Raw genomic sequence first — 16,842 nt, 5'->3', positions numbered from 1 at the left:
CTGCATTTGGGCTCTAAAATAGGACTTTAAATTCGGCCCAAGACTCTCTAAAAATTGGCCCACCTTTGGCCCTCTATACGGGCCCGTAATCGCTCAAACCCGAACTAAAACAAACTCGTATTAGAAATAAATATGCACTTTGCTTTTCATACTTTGAAATGAAAATAAATATACATATTTATTGAAATCAACATGACACGGAAAAATAAAATAATCATCTTCTTATTTACCATCTTTCTTAAGAGAAAACTTAGGCATCAAGACTCATTAAATCATCACTAGGATAATTATTCTTTTTTTAACCGGGAATTAGGGACCTATCACATCCTAATAATATCAATAGGATCATATGAAACCTAGGATCTAAAATTCGGGGTATTACAACCTACCCTCCTTATGGAAATTCCGTCCTCGAAATTTGTACCTTGGTATGGCAATTCGGGGTACTGTTGGTTTATGTTGGACTCTAGCTCCTAAGTTGCCTCTTTTTGCCCATGGCGATTCCACATCACTTTCACCATTGGGATCTCTTTGTTTCTAAGAACTTGTATCTTCTTATCAGTTATGCGTACTGGTTTCTCCACATAACTAAGATCTGGCTCGAAGGTTAGATCATCATATGATATCACGTGTTTGGGATCATATGAAACCTAGGATCGAAAATCCGGGGTATTACACCGCTGGACATTTTTGAGAAGCTGGACAGGAAGGAAGACGAGCTGAAGTACATTGATATAAGAATAGAGCTAGCTGACGGTTCTATTAGCAGTCCACGAGGACTTTGGGAGGATGTCGAAATCATGGTGAGAGGTATTAGAGTGCTGTGGATTTTGCGGTGCTTGATGCAGGTAAAGGAATTAGAGGAGAGAATGGTCATCTCGTTCTGCTTGGGCGGCCTTTTATGGTCGTTATCCATACTCGCATTGACGTGGGATCTGGAACATTGAGTATGACCGGGTCAGTTAGATCGATAACATTCTCAGTTTTTGATAAGAAACCTACTACTCCTACTCTTTCATTGCAGAATTGTTCTTATGTTGAGATATTTGATGCTACGGATGAGGATCCTATTGTGTAGAAATTTCTTGATAACTTGCAAGAGGAAGATGATATTATGCAGGAGGAGGACAACATTGTGCAGGAGTTTCTTGCTAACTTGCAAGATGAGGTGGCCATTGAAGAAGAATCTCTGGACAAGTTGCCACACGAAGATGACATAGTGCAAGAATTCCTAGCTAACCTGCAAGAGGAGGTGGCCATTGAAGAAAAATTTCTGGACATGCTGCAACGCGATGATGATTTAGTGCAAGAGTTGCAGTGTGCACTACCTATAGAGGAGAAAAAATAGGGGAGTTTTGAATCTGGTCCCCGAAGAGGAGTTGAAGAGAGATCATTTGAGGCTATGAGCATTGTATGCTCATTAGGAGGGCCCATAGCTACATTTAAAGAGGATGTGTTTACACAGACACTTGGGCAGCTGAAGCTTCAATCAGACTTTAATTAATGATTCCTTATAGTCGGGCTGGCGACTCTAAAACTAGCGCTGCATGGGAGGCAACCCATGAGTTTTCTTAGCTTCTTTTGTTTCTGTTTTTCTTTTGCCTGTTTGATTTTATTTTGGTTGTGTCTTGGTGATTGGTGCAGGTTCTGTGCTTTTGAGATTGTCATCTTGTGTGGATGAGAAGCATGCATGGCAATTTGGAACTCCATGGGCTCACCTCCTTGGTTGATATTTCAGGGAAGTGTTTCTTTTACTCTCTTATTTCAGGGAGTATTTTGTTCTAAGTGTGGGGGGGAGAGCCTTGGTTTTATTGATTTTGGAAAATGCGGGAGAGTTTCTTTGTGTGCTTCATTGGTGGGGTAAATGGTCCCCTTGGATTTAGTGAATGTTTGAAATTGAGTTTGTCTGTATTGATTTTTTGAAGATGTGGTTTTCAATGCGATATTCTGGGTTGTGATGTTGGTGGTTATTCTTGTTTTTCTCTTATGCGTATCTCTTATTTGGTGTGATGGATTATAAGTTTTTGTTGCAACTCATTTGTAAGCAATTGAGATGTGATTTGTCCCGTAGATGCTAGAGGGACTATTGTCAGTGTGATTGCCTATGATCTTATCTGTATATGAGAAGTTGTATTAATTTTGAAATATTTGACAGCCTGAGTCTTTGCTCCTCTAGTATTTCTATGAGCATGGGAAACCACGTGATCAGACTTTGGATTTCCTCCAAAATGCATTATCTCATGAATTGTGGCTTAACTGTTGAAGATAAAAGAATAACTTCTAAAGAGAACAGACAATTGTGAAAAGAAAACAGTGAAAACATAAGATAATGATTATAAAGGCAATCACATTAGGGAATTCACTTCTAGCGGAGAATTAGGTCTGATCGAATCATTTATATTATAACGGTGTTGCTTCTTTAAACTTTAAGTTACTTACACTGGTTGAGAGATATGTGTTGAGTGAAAAACTTGAATTGGCTTGTGAATGTTTGGTTGGAATTGAGAATTGTTGAATCATCTCTTCGTTTGATTCTTATGGATTTTGCTTGAGGACAAGCAAAAGACTAAGTGTGGGGGGTCTGACCAAGAGGTTGGCCTGACTTACGCTCAGAAATTAGCATCCACCACAAGAGGTACCGAGGGCATGTGGAAGGGCATAATGAAGACAGGAATGGTGAACAGGGGAGCAATTCATCATGACCAGGCGTCTAGGGCTATACTCTGACGTGGCAGATCCGGTGCATGAAGAAGATGTGCGGGAATATTCTTTTTCCATGCGCTGAGAGGATATGGACAAAAGCTTGAAGATATGCACGGATCAAAAGGTGGAGCTTTATCAAAGGAAAAGTCCTTGCACTTATGGACTTTATCTCGGGCAGAAGAAGAACACTTCAGCCGGAGTTGAACTCTCCAAAACCCTAGATGCAGTTAGAAGTAAAGGTACTTCAAGCTAATTATAAAATGTTATGGTAAATAGTTGATTACATGGTGTCGCGCACCACTTTGAAATCGGACATAAGAGTACCGATTTAGCTTGGCAAGCAGTTCCCTTTTAATCGTGACAAATTATGTTAGTAGATTGAGTAAACCTAAAAAAATTCGAAAAAAGGGGATTAACACAAATTAACATTAATAATTTTAATTTGTGTTAAAAAAAACAATCAGCATTTGTGGTCCTTTTTTTGTATGAATTTGTTTAATTAATTTTAGAGCATGAATATCCCCTTTGTACGATACGGTCTTAATCAATGCACACGCTTAATTACAAATATCAGGAATAATTTTAAAGTGAAAAAATGTTCAAAGTAACAGCTCTTTTAGTCCCAATTTTTTTTATTATATACAAATTGGATGAAAATTTTATGCTATGTAAACAGAAGACCTGCATTTTGATTTGAAGTTATTGTCTTATTTAAGCTAGTCCAATTTAAATTAAATTAAATTGAAAAACAAATTAAAAAAAAAAGGAAAATGAAAAAAAAAAATTGCGCAAGACCAATGTGACGTGCTTACTCGGTGTAGTGTTTGTTTTGTCGTTGTCTCTTATTAGTTTAGTCGTATTTTATTGTAAAAGTTGTGTGGAGTAGTGATAATTTGTGTTAAATTGAGCTTAGTGTTTAATTGTGATGCTTTAGGTGCGGAAGAAAGAATGTCGATGTTAAAGCGTTTGAAGATCGTGAAGTAAGCTCACAATGATGCAAAAGATGGTGTGTAAGTCTTGCTAGCCGTGGCGCACTATGAACCGGGGTGACTAGATTTGGGCAGAAAATGCAGCCTACCCTGGCTCGCAGTCAACCAGACTGACTGTTAGAAGAAAAATGGGCAGAATATTGAGTGAGCCGCAGCGCACTATCGACCGGGCTGACCCTGATGGTTTTCTGATGGGATTGTACATATGAAAGGTAGTTTTTAGATGCTAAAACACTACTTTTTCACTTAGAACTTTCATCATTTCACTCTTGGGAAGCAAGAACATTAGTAGAACTTTAGTTTTTTATTTAATATCAATTTCTCTACGCATTGGGAACGGATTGCACTTATAATTTAGTATGAATTTCTTTATCTTTCTTATTTGCTTTCATTATATGGATTATATTTGCTCTTTCTTTTATTTTTACAGCATTATGAACTAACTTCCATAATATAGGGTTAGGGGATTCAATTGGATTTCATTGGTGTATTTTGTGAATTCTTGATGCATATGTCCGATTCAATTGTTTGATTTTCAATTTAGCAATTGATCACTGCTTTATTGTGTTTGCAACGTGTGAGATCGAGAGAAGAACTCGTTGCTTGATCGTGGTTGAATTGGATTAGACTTAATCGAAAACGTACAGTCTAATAATTGGTTAATTCACATTATTTTATTGGCGTAGATTCAAACTAGAATGTGAAAGCTATGGTTTGAGTTTCTATGTTAGTTGAATTTATGTGAGTTTATTAATTGTGCATTGTTTTTCACTTGTTCATCGATGTCCCGAGAAGATGACTCATTTCCCTAGAATCGTTTAATCTTTACTTTTATTTGCTTATTAATCTTGAATTCATTTCTCATTGTTTTAGATACACACAACTTGATCACTTGAATATTGGTTAGAATGTGTAGGATTTATTTGCTTTACGTGTACAACACATAATTGCTAGCCCTGTTAAGCTTTCTTTGTGGATACGACTTGGGCAACTTATCACTCTACAATTGACCTCGTTCTCTTGCGAGCAATCTAGAGATACACTTTAGGTTGAACAGTGCTCCACCACTACTTTTGAGATAGGTTGAAGAACCAATTTCATTCCCAACTTTTGTAAGTTAGTGGACTAAACCAGAAGTTACTTGTTCGGGTTCTTGTTCCACGAACTGTGCACAAATCACATCCTTTAGGGGCCTTTATCACATAGCCTTTTTGCATAAATAATCAAGCAAAAGAGGTAATATTACCTCGCTAGTGAACAGGAGACGGATGCCACCAAACCAAAATCTCTTCTAACAATGCGGGCACTGGCAGAATCATAAATACATGCAACAGTTGGGATTATTTTCCAGCCCTAACAACTTATAATATGCAATGCACGTTCGCATGACATATTCTATTTACAAATCATCACATTCATGTTACCATCGGGCTTCGTTGCCGAATCATACTGGTACAACGACAATCATGTCCAAACAAATGACCGCATGGTGTGCAGCTGTCAATCAACAATTTGTGTGTCAAATATGTAGAAAACACTATTATATAAAGAGTAACATGTTGCCGAGATCTCCATTATTCAAAATCTTGAATGAAATGCTCAAATTCCATAGATACATAAGCTCATCTATCATTTTCACTTTAACATCCTATTAATTTTCAGAATGGAAAACTTGGCTACAGATACACATAGAATATAGATTTCGAATCAATAGTGTTTCACTAGAAATTTCTAAATTGCAAAGTGTTTTCACATTATAGTTATATTAAACGTTGATGAGACGTAAACCTTGCAGCAACGTTGACAACCCTTATTATAGACAGAGTCATGATACTCTTAATATATAAATGCGCGAATTGTCGAAGAGCTCGTGACCACCATTACCACTTGCTATGCAGAGGATTCAAAGCCAACAAGAGATTCATACAAACCTAAATACAACATCGACATGGGAAGACTTTCATACCAACCCAACAGTGTGGAAGAAAATAGTAGGTACGTCAAGGTAATCAATTAGAAAACAGCATGCAGTATACGTACACATTGACAGAATTACTGTTTCATCAGCTTTGTATCTGTTGTATAAATAGAGGATCCATTAAGACTGTAAAAAAAAATTCGGCGCGAGTAAATAGACTTTATAAATGTCTTATTGTTATCTTGCAATTTAAGCTCTTTATCGTCACCATTTACATTCTGATCACTAGCACTCAGTATAAATTCTATTTTTTAAAAATATGTATATATTTGTTAGATTTTAACTCATCAGACTCTAAAATTCAAAAGCTCAAGAGGTGTTGGGTCCCGTAGGGTCACTGAACTGGTCTATGGGGGAATACACCAGTAGACTATTTTTAAACAACTTAAAATTTCTTTTGTAAACTGATGTGAATATCGAAACTGATACTGCAGTGAGTTAACTGAAATGAACAGTGCGAGGTAAGATCAGTTAAGAGCGGGTGTAGACTGATACTGATGATGATTCAGTAGGTTAACTTCAGTGCGAAGAACTTGTCATCTCACTGATAGTTCAAGTAAGCCTTCAGTCTAATCAGTTATAAATAATCAGATAAGTGTTAGAAATCTTACTAATTATCCAAAGATTTGTTAGTTAGACTGATAACACTTGGAGCGGAAACGATTTTATGAAATAGCCGTTAAACGAATCACTTTGTAAGTTCTTAGGTTCACTTTAACAATTTCAGCATGGATAATGGTTTGTGCACAGATAAGGAAATGTAAATACTGAAAGCAAGTAAGAACACAAAGAGTTTTTACGTGGTTCGGAAAATAATTTCCTATGTCCACGGTTAGTCGATCACACTGACAAATCATTGGGTTTGTGCTTGCGGGTGCACAACAAACCTTGCTTCTGAAACTCAAGTTTCAGAGCCAACACACTGGGTTGGACTTTTCACTTTCTTAACTCGCAGTTGCTAAGACAACACATGTCTAGCTCGCGATGGTTAAGATTCTCTGAGTTCAGAACGACGTCTCGAACTCTCTCTATCTCAAACGCTCTTCTAACTCTGGTAGAAAATGGTTCAACTCTCCAATTACAGATTACTGAGAATAGGCTCTCAAGTAATCGAAAACTAGGCTGAGGATCAGGAATATTTGCCTAGTAGCTTCTAAGAAAATGTTTATATATCAGGTGTACTGATATTTGGCAATGGAGGTTCTCTTCTTCGATTCAAGGATTTTGGCTAAGTTTAAGTTGAGTCTTGAGTTCGGCAGAGCTTCAGCATATGTTCTTGAATCGGTGAGGTCGAAGGTTGAATCTTGAGCTCTATTTATAGGTGAATGGGATGGAATAGATCTGTTGGAGGGGGTCCTTCAATCTTATCTGTCGTTTGACTTGTCAATTCAAATGTGGCTCAAGTCTTCGTCCTCTATCTCCTTTACGCCGAAATAGGCATGGCTTTTCTAGGATAGGCGATGGTGTTACAATGTAAGGTAACACGGAAATGGAAACTCTGTAGGTTGAAGGACGATTCACCATATCCTTGCATTAAATGCACTGTCCTTAGCATTAAATGCAACGTGTACTGGAAGCATTCAAGTTGTCCTTCGATAACACTGGGTGTGTTATATATAACTCCAGCTTCAATCCGTATCTTGCACTTATCAGTCCAAGGTTTCTATTCGAAACATTCCTTTCAGTTGCATTGATTGTTTTTTGACTGATCAGGTGTACTGAAGTGTTTCCCTAACACTTATACTTAAGTGCAGATACTTCATTAAACTCAACATTTAATTCAGGTGAATTTCAGTCCTTAATTCTTCAGTCTTCAAGACTTCAGTTCTTCGATCTTCAGTTCTTCAGTCTTCAGTTGTTGGTCTTCAGTCTTTCATACTTCAGTGCTTTGCTATTCAATACTTTCGTTTTCAGTCCTTGCGACTTCAGTGCTTTGGTCTTCAGTCGATACTAGAAAAATGAACTCCAACAGTTGAGTCCAGAAATAAATTCTAGTCTAGTACAATTAAAATCTAAGGATTTTGGAATCATCAAAACTAAGGGTAGGATATTTCTTTTTATTTCCCAACAAGAGGGGTGAGCATTCGGATTTCGAGTCGAATTTTTGCCTGATTCGATCCGATCTGATCCGATCCGAAAATCATAAATTTCTCTAAAATTCAATCTGATCCGAACCATATTATCCGATAAACCGAATCCTAAAATTCAAAAAAATTCAGATAAAATCCAATCCGAACCGAAAATCTGAAATGTGAAAAAAAAAAGATCTGAAAAACAAAAAAAAATCTGAAATACATATGAACCGAACAAATTAGATAATTATGATCGAATTAGGTTATAATTAACAAACGATTAATTATAATCAAACAAGATGAGAGTGTGGAGTTAGAATTTAGAAATATTTAACTATTTAAGAACTAATCTATATATATATATATATATATATTACTTATAGTTACATATATAATCCAAATTTTGAATTTTTTTCGAATTTTAAAACTATCAATCCGATTCGAAAATTCGAAATTTACTTAACAGTCAAGCCGATCAGATCCGAAAAATAAATCTGATTGAGTTATTTACAAAAAATTGCCAAAATCCCCTTTCACAGAACCATTCCAGAATGATGGTCAATATTTGAGAGAAGAAAGCAAAAAAATTGAGAGAAAAAGTGCCCTTAATTAAATCTATTCACACAAAAAATGTCGAAATCCTCATTCACTGCACCATTCCAGAACAATGATCAATATTTGAGAGAAAAAAGAATGAAAATAGCTGAAAATTTTGACATAACTGGTATCTCTTTTCTTTTACTTGTTGACGTTGGCGATGGAGAGAATGTCAAAATCTCTTACGTAGAGTGTCATCATTACAATCATCCAACTTCTTCTCATCTCTATTATTCTCATCCGCGTGGATAAAATATACTATATCCGTCTGAATTATATAGTCTTATTTTTCTTTTCCAGATGTCTCAAATATATAAGCCGATTTTTATAAAAAGGTAACGTATTTTTAAATCATTTACAAATAAATTATTATTTTTTTTATTAACTCTAGCATATGTCGCCAAAGGAATACATATGAGCATATTAGAAAGTTGTATAATTTTCTTAATTCTCGTACAAAATTCAATCAACATATATAATTGAGACTAATGGAGTATTTTGAAAAGAAAAAAAAGAAGTCAGAGTTGTATAATATACATAAAAAAAATAAAAGTTTTAGAAAATCTGTCTTGCTAACATGCATTAAAAAAATTCTAGAAAATACTTTTTTTACTTAGTAGAAACCTGAAAGAAAAATATATGAATATTTTGATCGACATTTTAACTAGCTAATAATGATCGTTGATAAAAATCTGTTGTTGAAATATTGGTCATTGATTTGAATCACATACAACTATAAAACTTCATCTTTATATGAACACTTATAATATTGGTAAAATCTATTTTTTATAAGTTAAAAAACCTATAAATTTTATCTTTTAATTATGAAAATATTATTAATTTTACTATAGTTTTATAATATAAAAAGACATTCAACTTCAAAAAATATAAATTACTTATATTTTTTACTAATTTAATTAAATAATTATTATCGTATATCATACTGGAGCAAAATTAGTATCTATAACAAAATTAATCAATTACCCCTGCTAAAACTTAATTCATATTATTATTAGTAAAGATCAATTTTATCTTTAATAATATAAAATTAATCATTATTAATGCATATAAACTTATACTATATAAATAATTTTCATATTTAAGTTAATAAGTCAATCAATAAATTATCTTTTAAATATTGATAATTTGGACAAACATCACGTATTAATAGATAAGTTAGTTAGAGTGTTTTATGTCGAATATCTATATATATAAAATTAATCCAAAATTTTTTATTTTTTGAATATGTATTTTTTAGTTGCCGAGATGTAATCGTGTATGTCATGTCATGCATAAAGATAGACATTGGAAAATTCAATGTAGGCGAGAAAGAGAATACAAATTTTATTGAAAACTAAATTTGATCTCAACACTATAAGATGAAGAAAATATGAAATGATATTTTCACAAGAAATGAAGGCCTTTTTGTATTTGACTAAATACATGTTTTTACGTTAAAATAAGATGCTTTTTCTAGTAAACTACAAAACAATATGATAAATATTTTTTTATAGAAAACTTAAAATAATTTCGAGAGATATTTTAAGACCTCAACAAACAAATCTCCATCTAGATTAATGGATCCATAAAAAGAAAATGAAATCAAATTAAGAAATGAATAAATCTACAAAATAGATTGTCAGCACAACACTCGACTTCGATTTTCTACATTCAACCACAAAAATCAGCAATACTACATTTCTGCAAAGAAATTACTTGAATTGTCAAAAGCACACGTGTTAATAAGATATTTGTAGCAATTATTTTAAACAAGATTTACAGTGAATGCTTCTTCGAATACAGTTAACTTCAATCTAAACAAAGCCAAACCCGATGAAACCTCACAAGAGAATTCAAACATAAATAAACTGATGCAGCAACAAACACCCAAGCACACTACTGCCACCCAAGATGATAAAATGAATTCTACAAGAGAAAAATTCATGAACTTTCTACCTTCCACTCTATAAAGTGAAAAACTGAAAGTGCCTAAAAGATATTGGTATACCTTTAGAAGGTTTTGGGATACTAGCATCGACATCCATCTCATCGCTATCACTATTTGATGCAGCAGAACGATTTGGCAAAGTATCTTCAGATCTTTGGAGCAATTCATCCAGATCCCATAGCTATATATATTCACAGAGGGTCAGTAGGTTGAGAACATACGTCATGTAAACCAACTTTCAAAACAAGATATATACAGATAAAAATAAATAGATAAACCAAACATAAATTCTGAATACATGAATCAAAAAGTGTATAATAGAGATACCCTGACCTTTAGTGTTTGATCATGTGATATGCTGCCTAGGAACTTTTTATCATGAGAAAAAGCTGCAATGCAAAAATAAGTAATGACAGTGAGAGATAACAGGCAGATGCAAAAGGTTATTAAATTGCTTGGCTTCTGACCAAAAGAAGTAAAAACTTCAAATTATCTGTTTGCAAAAAAGAATAAGTCATACCAAGACGTTCCACGGGGTATTCAGAATGCTCAGCAATTGGCTGAATTATTCTATTGGGCAGTATCCCTACCAGGCTAGAAAGAGAAAAAGGGAAATATAAGTTAACCTAAAATCTGAAGTGAAAAAATGTGCGTTCTTTAACACAAAATCCTCACCTGATTATACCATTCTCGGAACCAGTTATTAATCTTTCTTCGTCAAGCTTAAGATTTAGAAGAATCTCATTAGACAAACAACTCTAGAAGCAGAAGAAATATTGCAAAACGGAAACAGATCATCATGATAGTACTGACCTTTAGCATGGCATCGACAGAGTTGGGAGAGAGATCAACAAAACGATCACTAATCATTAAAAAGCTACTATCAATATCAACCTATAATAATTAATGCAAACCAAACTAGAAAAAGATCGTGCAGGGTCCTCTATTCCACCCCATTATTTAAATATGTAAACAGAGAAAATAGACATCCGAGAAAAGCATATAGTACCTGCAATCCTTGAAAAATCCCCACGAGTACAACAATAGAGTTCCACTTTGTGTTCCACATATAACCTTTCTACCATTCTAGTCCAAAAGGAAAACAAGGAAAACAAGGGGGGAAAAAAAAAAAAAACAACAGTTAGGCATATCACAAAATACTAGGTGACGTGGAAAGATATAATATGGTGCATACAACTATTGTTGCAAGGAAGATGGCATTTCTCATCTCCGGATCAAGAAAACCATAAAGAGGAAATAAAAAGAACAACCAACATAAAAGACAAAGTACATGGAGGATAAATTCACCAAGCAATTTTTTTTCTCACTTTGTTCTTCACTAGAGTAGACAGAGAATGGTCAAGCACCAATGGCTATAGAAACTAAACTTGATATTGTCAAATGTCACACAACAAAAAAGAACTAAAAAAGTTTCATCACTCGCTAAAGCTAACTATTAAATATTGAAAGCAAACTCAGCAGGTCTCTTCTATGCTAGAGGCCTATTCCAAAGCAATTTGGAAACAACTTTCACTTTTCTAGAGGAAATTTAGACCAACCTTCATAATCACAACAGAAAGCAGCTCGTCCTCAGAGAACTCTGATCGAGTTTGAACCTAATGTACATTAATAGCACATATCATTCATTGACCAAGGGTAGTTAATAAAGGCACTGACAGCAGCATGCAATCAGAATGACCAAATACTAAAAGAAAGCAAAAGAACATACCTTGTTGCTTCTTAAATTGCAAACAGATAAAGTGCCATCCCCACTATATTCAGAGATTTATAAAAATTAAAGCATATATAAGAGAAGTGGAAACGTCAGGTAAATGAAAGTGTAATCATGCAGTTGGAAAAATATCATCACATGATGAATTTGCACTTACAACAGGTGCAAACTAGGAAGAAAATAGAAGTTAGATACTATTGCTACGTTCTCTTTTAACATGAAAATATGGCTGTCTACACCCAAGATAGGAAATTTGAGTTTTAGAGCTGAACGTTGAAATATACAAAATGACATGGTCACAAAATTCAGAAAGTTATATTTATACATCCTACTTCCCTGCCCCCCGAACAGGCTTTAAAAATAAACATTGTGATAAGCTTGAGAGCTTATATCTTAAAACAAACATTTTGCAGGATTTCCCCAGACACATGCCCACATACAGAGGAGAAGACTACCTTGTCCCAATCAATTTCAAGGAGTCTGATGCAAATGTCATATCTGAAATATATTCTTCATGAACATTTAAAGTATTGCAGCAAGTAGGTTGCCTGGTATCCCATACCTGTGATGCAGTAGAAAGAAAAATGAAAATATCTTTATTAGACGGTTAAAAGAGAATGGCTCAGCAATTAGCTGCTTGGCAAAAAATGACACTCTCCCTACCAAACAATAGAGAGTCAGAAGGAGAATCTAACAAAAACAAACAATGGCTTAACTATCTTTACTCAACTAAAAAAGAATGTGGAGCAGAACACTTGGTTTCGATGTAAGAGATTGTGCCAAAGGACACATATTGCATTTTAGATAACAATGCACAGATCAACAGATTATTCCACATAGAAGGTGAACTCACTCTAATAAAAAAATGAGGTTTTACTAGCAATAGGATAGGGTGTAAAATTGTGGATGCAGATTGGATAATCAATTTAAAATTTTAAATGCATTAAGTACGACCACCCTGAGGGAGCTACCCAGTAGCATTCATGTTTGAATTGATCAACAGCAAGAGTATTTCTCTGAAAATTGACCGCCAAAGTTCAAACATAAATTGCTACTCTTAAGAGTTTCACGGAGCTTACAAAAATCACAACAAGCACAATTGATTCATTTAGCATAGCACAACAGCCTCTAAAATAGCACACAGCTACAGTACACACTTTGGGTCATGAGGTTGAATTTTCACTCATAATGACCATGAAACTTCACCTTAATACAACCTTCATCATCACCGGATGCAATGGTAGATTCTGTCAAGTTAACTATTCGATTTACAGCAGCCCTACACATTTGGCAAGTAATCCTTTTAATTTCTGAAAAGGTGATTCTACATCTATGATAGATGTAAGATAGTCTCATAACAGGAACAAAAATATTTTCTGCAAAACCCACCCATGAGAGTTATCAAAGCGTGCAATTGCCGCACCAGTTTCGACATCTGTCGCAAGAATGGAAAAATCTGGAGACCCGGTGACTATAGCTGAACACGAAATTCGATTTCAGTAGAGGAACTAAATAAAAACAGAGGCACAACAATAATCAGTATTAAAGAAAGCACACAAATTACCACGCCCTTCGTTGACAAAACGGAGAGCCCTACATGATTCGGTATGAGCATTCACTTCTAGCAACCTGATAATCAACATAACCATAAAAAGTTTAACTAAATCAACACGTGAAATTGAAAATTTTGTATTGCCACTAGAGAATTGTACCTTTGAGGCGTAGCTTCAGCATCATAACGGTACCTAATGCAAATGGAACAAGAATTCATCAGCGACATAATTCATATGATGGAGAGCTGGGAGGTGAAACTGAACTCACAGTAGGAGATGGCCGGTAATGAGACCAGCGGCGATGAGATTAGTTGATGGATGAAAGTCGAGATCAAACGGAAGCTTTTCCAAATCAATCTCCATTTTCCAGTAATCTAAGAATTAAAGGAAGTGCATCAAGTGTGGGTTTAATGAAAATCTCAAAACGCAGTTCTATTGTATCATTCTTCGTTCTCTTTCAAAAGGCAAAACCCCAGAGTGCATCACTTACTTGATTAAACTGACCGAGGAAGAAAGGTCCATCCTCCTCAAACTTATGGAGTGCAGTTTCCAAGTAATCAAACTCAGAACCAGATACATCAAGTTTGAGCCGATCAGCCGAATAGCATCACAGTTTACATTATACTGATTCTTCTAATAGAAAAATAATCCAGTACATAATTGAAGAAATAAAAATGAATTCAAACTCAACACGTACTCGGATTCTAACAGATATTTGCAATTTATCATCCTTACTTTCCAATACACAAACATGCAATCTGAGGCACGTGTCATCAATAAACCTTTTCGAAACAGTTAAGGTAAGAGAACTTCATATTCCAGCAAATAACAACCTCATATTCCAGAAAAATGAAGGTAAGACTTAAGAGAACTTCGAAATTAGAAATAGAGAAGACACTCACCGACGGGTTTAGTGAGGGGAACGGCGGCGGCGGGCCTGGGCGACGGCGAGGCAAGGCTTGGCGCTTGGGCGACGGCGAGGAACAGCCGGGCCTGGGCGATGGCGTCGCGGGTCGGTTCGGCTGGGAGGACCTGGGCGTGGAGGGGCCCTGGCGCTGGTGGGTGATGCGCCGATGGCGAGGCAGAGGCTTAGGCCTGGGCGGCGGCGAGGCTCGATGCAGAAGGCGCGGCGCCGGCGGGGCCTCGGGGCGGCGGGTGTGGGTGGGAGGAATGGGGGCGGCGGTTAGGGAGGCTGGGAGGAGAAAGAAAACCATAAATTTAAAACGCTAAAATTTGAAAGTCTAAAGGGGGTGTATTCGTTCAGGATTTTTGTAGATTTTAAAAGTCTATAGAATTCTCTCAGATTCTTCATGATTTTAAATGAATTCCTGACCGAATTTTTAATGAATTACAAAGAATTTGACATGATTTCTACGGAATTGAAATCCACAAATCCAGCGAGCGCTGGGATTCAACGGGCGGTAGAGAGGAACCCAACGCCCGCTGGAAGCCCATGATCGCTGGACACCCAGCGAGCGCTGGGTGCCAGCGAGCGCTGCATCCCAAGCTCTATTGTTTTAAATTTGGCTACTCCTCATTACATTGATTTCACTCGACTTTGCTGTCGACACCTAAGGGAATGTTAGTGCTTTTACCTGACATTGCACCTCTACGCCGCTGCAATTGACAATCTCACAAGCTGCCACAACATCCTATTTCCCAAATTTAAGAAAACAAGTTAGTTAGACCTTACAGCTTAAAGAGTTCTTTTGTTAGCTTACATTCACCTATTCAAAAAAAACATTTCAAAGTCAAACTAGTAAAACTACTTAACTATAATCAATCAGCAATAAAATGTTCAAAACCTTCCAACTGAACACACAATGCAATAATAAAGCAATCAAAGGCAAAAGCCAATCCTTTTTTTTTTGTTCAAGAAGAGATTAGAGAGACAAACACTGACGGCGAAAGAAGTAGGCTAGGATAAGTGGTGACAAGGCTCTCCATCTCCGGGAAGGCGTCCGTGCCCGTCTGCCATATAATGGACAGTCCATCATTCTCAGACAACATCTGCAAATACACATTGAACAAAGCAATGTTGATGGCATTGGCGCCTAGGGACCCTCCAAGAATCACCACCACCTTCTCCACCTCCACGGCAGGAAAGAAATGCCGCCTAGCCGCCGCCTTGGAGGTTCCATTCACCAATGACAGCCTCACCGGATTCCCACAGACAACGCACTTATCCCTCTGCCAGGCCCAGAAACATTCCACGCTCGAATCGAAGGCCACACAGATTTTGTCAGCGAATAAGGAAAGAACCAAATTTGCGATCCCGGGCACGGAGTTCTGCTCTTGTATAATCAGCTTCATGTCTTTGAAGGCGGCGGCGAGGCATGTGGGGAACGAGACGAAGCCTCCGGTGCCGATGACAATGTGGGGGTCGAATTCTTGCAGGATTTTGAGATTCTTGAAGAGTGAGTTAGCGAGGATGAAAGGAAGGACGAAGAGATTGTGGAGAGAGAGGAAGGGGCGGGCGAGATTGAGATTGTGAATTACTTACAACAAAAGAACTGAACTCAAAACGAATGCCAACAGTTGTGATGAGCTAACTTCAGTACCAAGGCAGAAAGTACCCAGCGAGAGTTGCATGCCAGCGACCGCTGGCTTCTCCGAGCGCGGAAGCCGAGCGCGCGCTGCATGCCAGCGACCGCTGGCTTTGTCAGGCTCGAGCGCTGGGTCCAGCGGCCGTTGGCTTCTTTGCCGCGGCCGCTGGAACCCAGCGAGCGCGTGATTTTGGCAGATTTGTGAATTCTCGTGGTGTTTGGTCAGATTTGTTGATGCCTATTTTCTGAACGAAATCAATGAAAGTCATTCCAATTTAAAAGTCCGTAGATTAACGAATACACCTAGATTTACATAGACTTTTAAAAGTATTGAACGAATACACCCAGATTTTAAAAAGACTTTTAAAATTCTTGAACGAATACACCCAGATTTTAAAAGACTTTTAAAAGTCTTGAACTAATACACCCAGATTTTAAAAGTCTGCAGAAATCTATAAAAATCCTGAACGATGTTCAGAAATTCTGTAGATTTTTACAATCCAAAGATTTTAGAAGTTCATGGATTTCATACAAAATCTGCGTGTATTTTGGAATTCTATAGGAATTTGCACAGATTTTGGACGAATTTTAACAAGAATTTGACGTGATTTTTATAGATTTGAAACCAAAAATTCCATCATTCGTTGACTTCAAGCGAGCGCTAGACCCAGCATCCAGCGACCGCTGGGTGCCAGCGAGCTATATAAGTCGAGCGGGCGCTGGG

The 16,842-nt window shown here is 36.6% G+C and overlaps 2 protein-coding genes across 6 annotated transcripts; both read right to left on the bottom strand.

Moving 5' to 3' along the window:
• Positions 1 to 9,903: 9,903 nt before the first annotated feature.
• On the bottom strand, positions 9,904 to 14,810 carry LOC130996085 (WD repeat-containing protein 55-like). Of its 5 annotated transcripts, none has more exons than XM_057921606.1 (16): positions 14,475 to 14,792; positions 14,063 to 14,354; positions 13,841 to 13,946; positions 13,732 to 13,764; positions 13,584 to 13,648; positions 13,409 to 13,496; positions 13,226 to 13,298; positions 12,475 to 12,581; positions 12,017 to 12,059; positions 11,847 to 11,903; positions 11,297 to 11,373; positions 11,101 to 11,149; positions 10,963 to 11,009; positions 10,808 to 10,881; positions 10,621 to 10,676; positions 9,904 to 10,468 (listed from the first exon to the last, which is right to left on the bottom strand). In XM_057921606.1, the coding sequence occupies exons 3-16, from the start codon at positions 13,933 to 13,935 to the stop codon at positions 10,304 to 10,306; spliced, it is 1,029 nt and encodes a 342-aa protein (XP_057777589.1). In that variant the 5' UTR covers positions 13,936 to 13,946; positions 14,063 to 14,354; positions 14,475 to 14,792; the 3' UTR covers positions 9,904 to 10,303. The 5 variants fall into 5 exon arrangements, with proteins under 5 accessions (XP_057777589.1, XP_057777591.1, XP_057777592.1 ...); XM_057921608.1 differs by having other exon boundaries at positions 14,063 to 14,205; XM_057921609.1 differs by having other exon boundaries at positions 14,063 to 14,202.
• Positions 14,811 to 15,143: 333 nt separating this feature from the next.
• Positions 15,144 to 15,885, bottom strand: LOC130994119 (uncharacterized). The gene is made up of 4 exons (XM_057919155.1): positions 15,470 to 15,885; positions 15,378 to 15,384; positions 15,294 to 15,299; positions 15,144 to 15,224 (listed from the first exon to the last, which is right to left on the bottom strand). Exons 1-4 carry the CDS (start codon positions 15,883 to 15,885, stop codon positions 15,144 to 15,146), a joined length of 510 nt encoding a protein of 169 aa, XP_057775138.1.
• Positions 15,886 to 16,842: the final 957 nt, after the last annotated feature.

This window comes from Salvia miltiorrhiza, chromosome 7 (genome assembly GCF_028751815.1).
Source record: "Salvia miltiorrhiza cultivar Shanhuang (shh) chromosome 7, IMPLAD_Smil_shh, whole genome shotgun sequence".
NCBI lineage: Eukaryota > Viridiplantae > Streptophyta > Magnoliopsida > Lamiales > Lamiaceae > Salvia > Salvia miltiorrhiza.
The sequence above is the reverse complement of the archived record's forward strand: the minus strand, read 5'-3'. Positions and strand labels throughout refer to the sequence as shown.

What these genes read in the sequence shown, in the direction of transcription:
- LOC130996085 (XM_057921604.1), bottom strand. Translation starts at nt 13,935, where the DNA reads ATGGAGATTGATTTGGAAAAGCTTCCGTTTGATCTCGACTTTCATCCA. An exon ending in CGCTTTGATAACTCTCATGG is followed by an intron (nt 13,299 to 13,408) that starts GTGGGTTTTGCA and finishes CCAAATGTGTAG; the next exon opens with GGCTGCTGTAAATCGAATAG. An exon ending in ATGATGAAGGTTGTATTAAG is followed by an intron (nt 12,582 to 13,225) that starts GTGAAGTTTCAT and finishes ACTGCATCACAG; the next exon opens with GTATGGGATACCAGGCAACC.
- LOC130994119 (XM_057919155.1), bottom strand. Translation starts at nt 15,885, where the DNA reads ATGAAGCTGATTATACAAGAGCAGAACTCCGTGCCCGGGATCGCAAAT.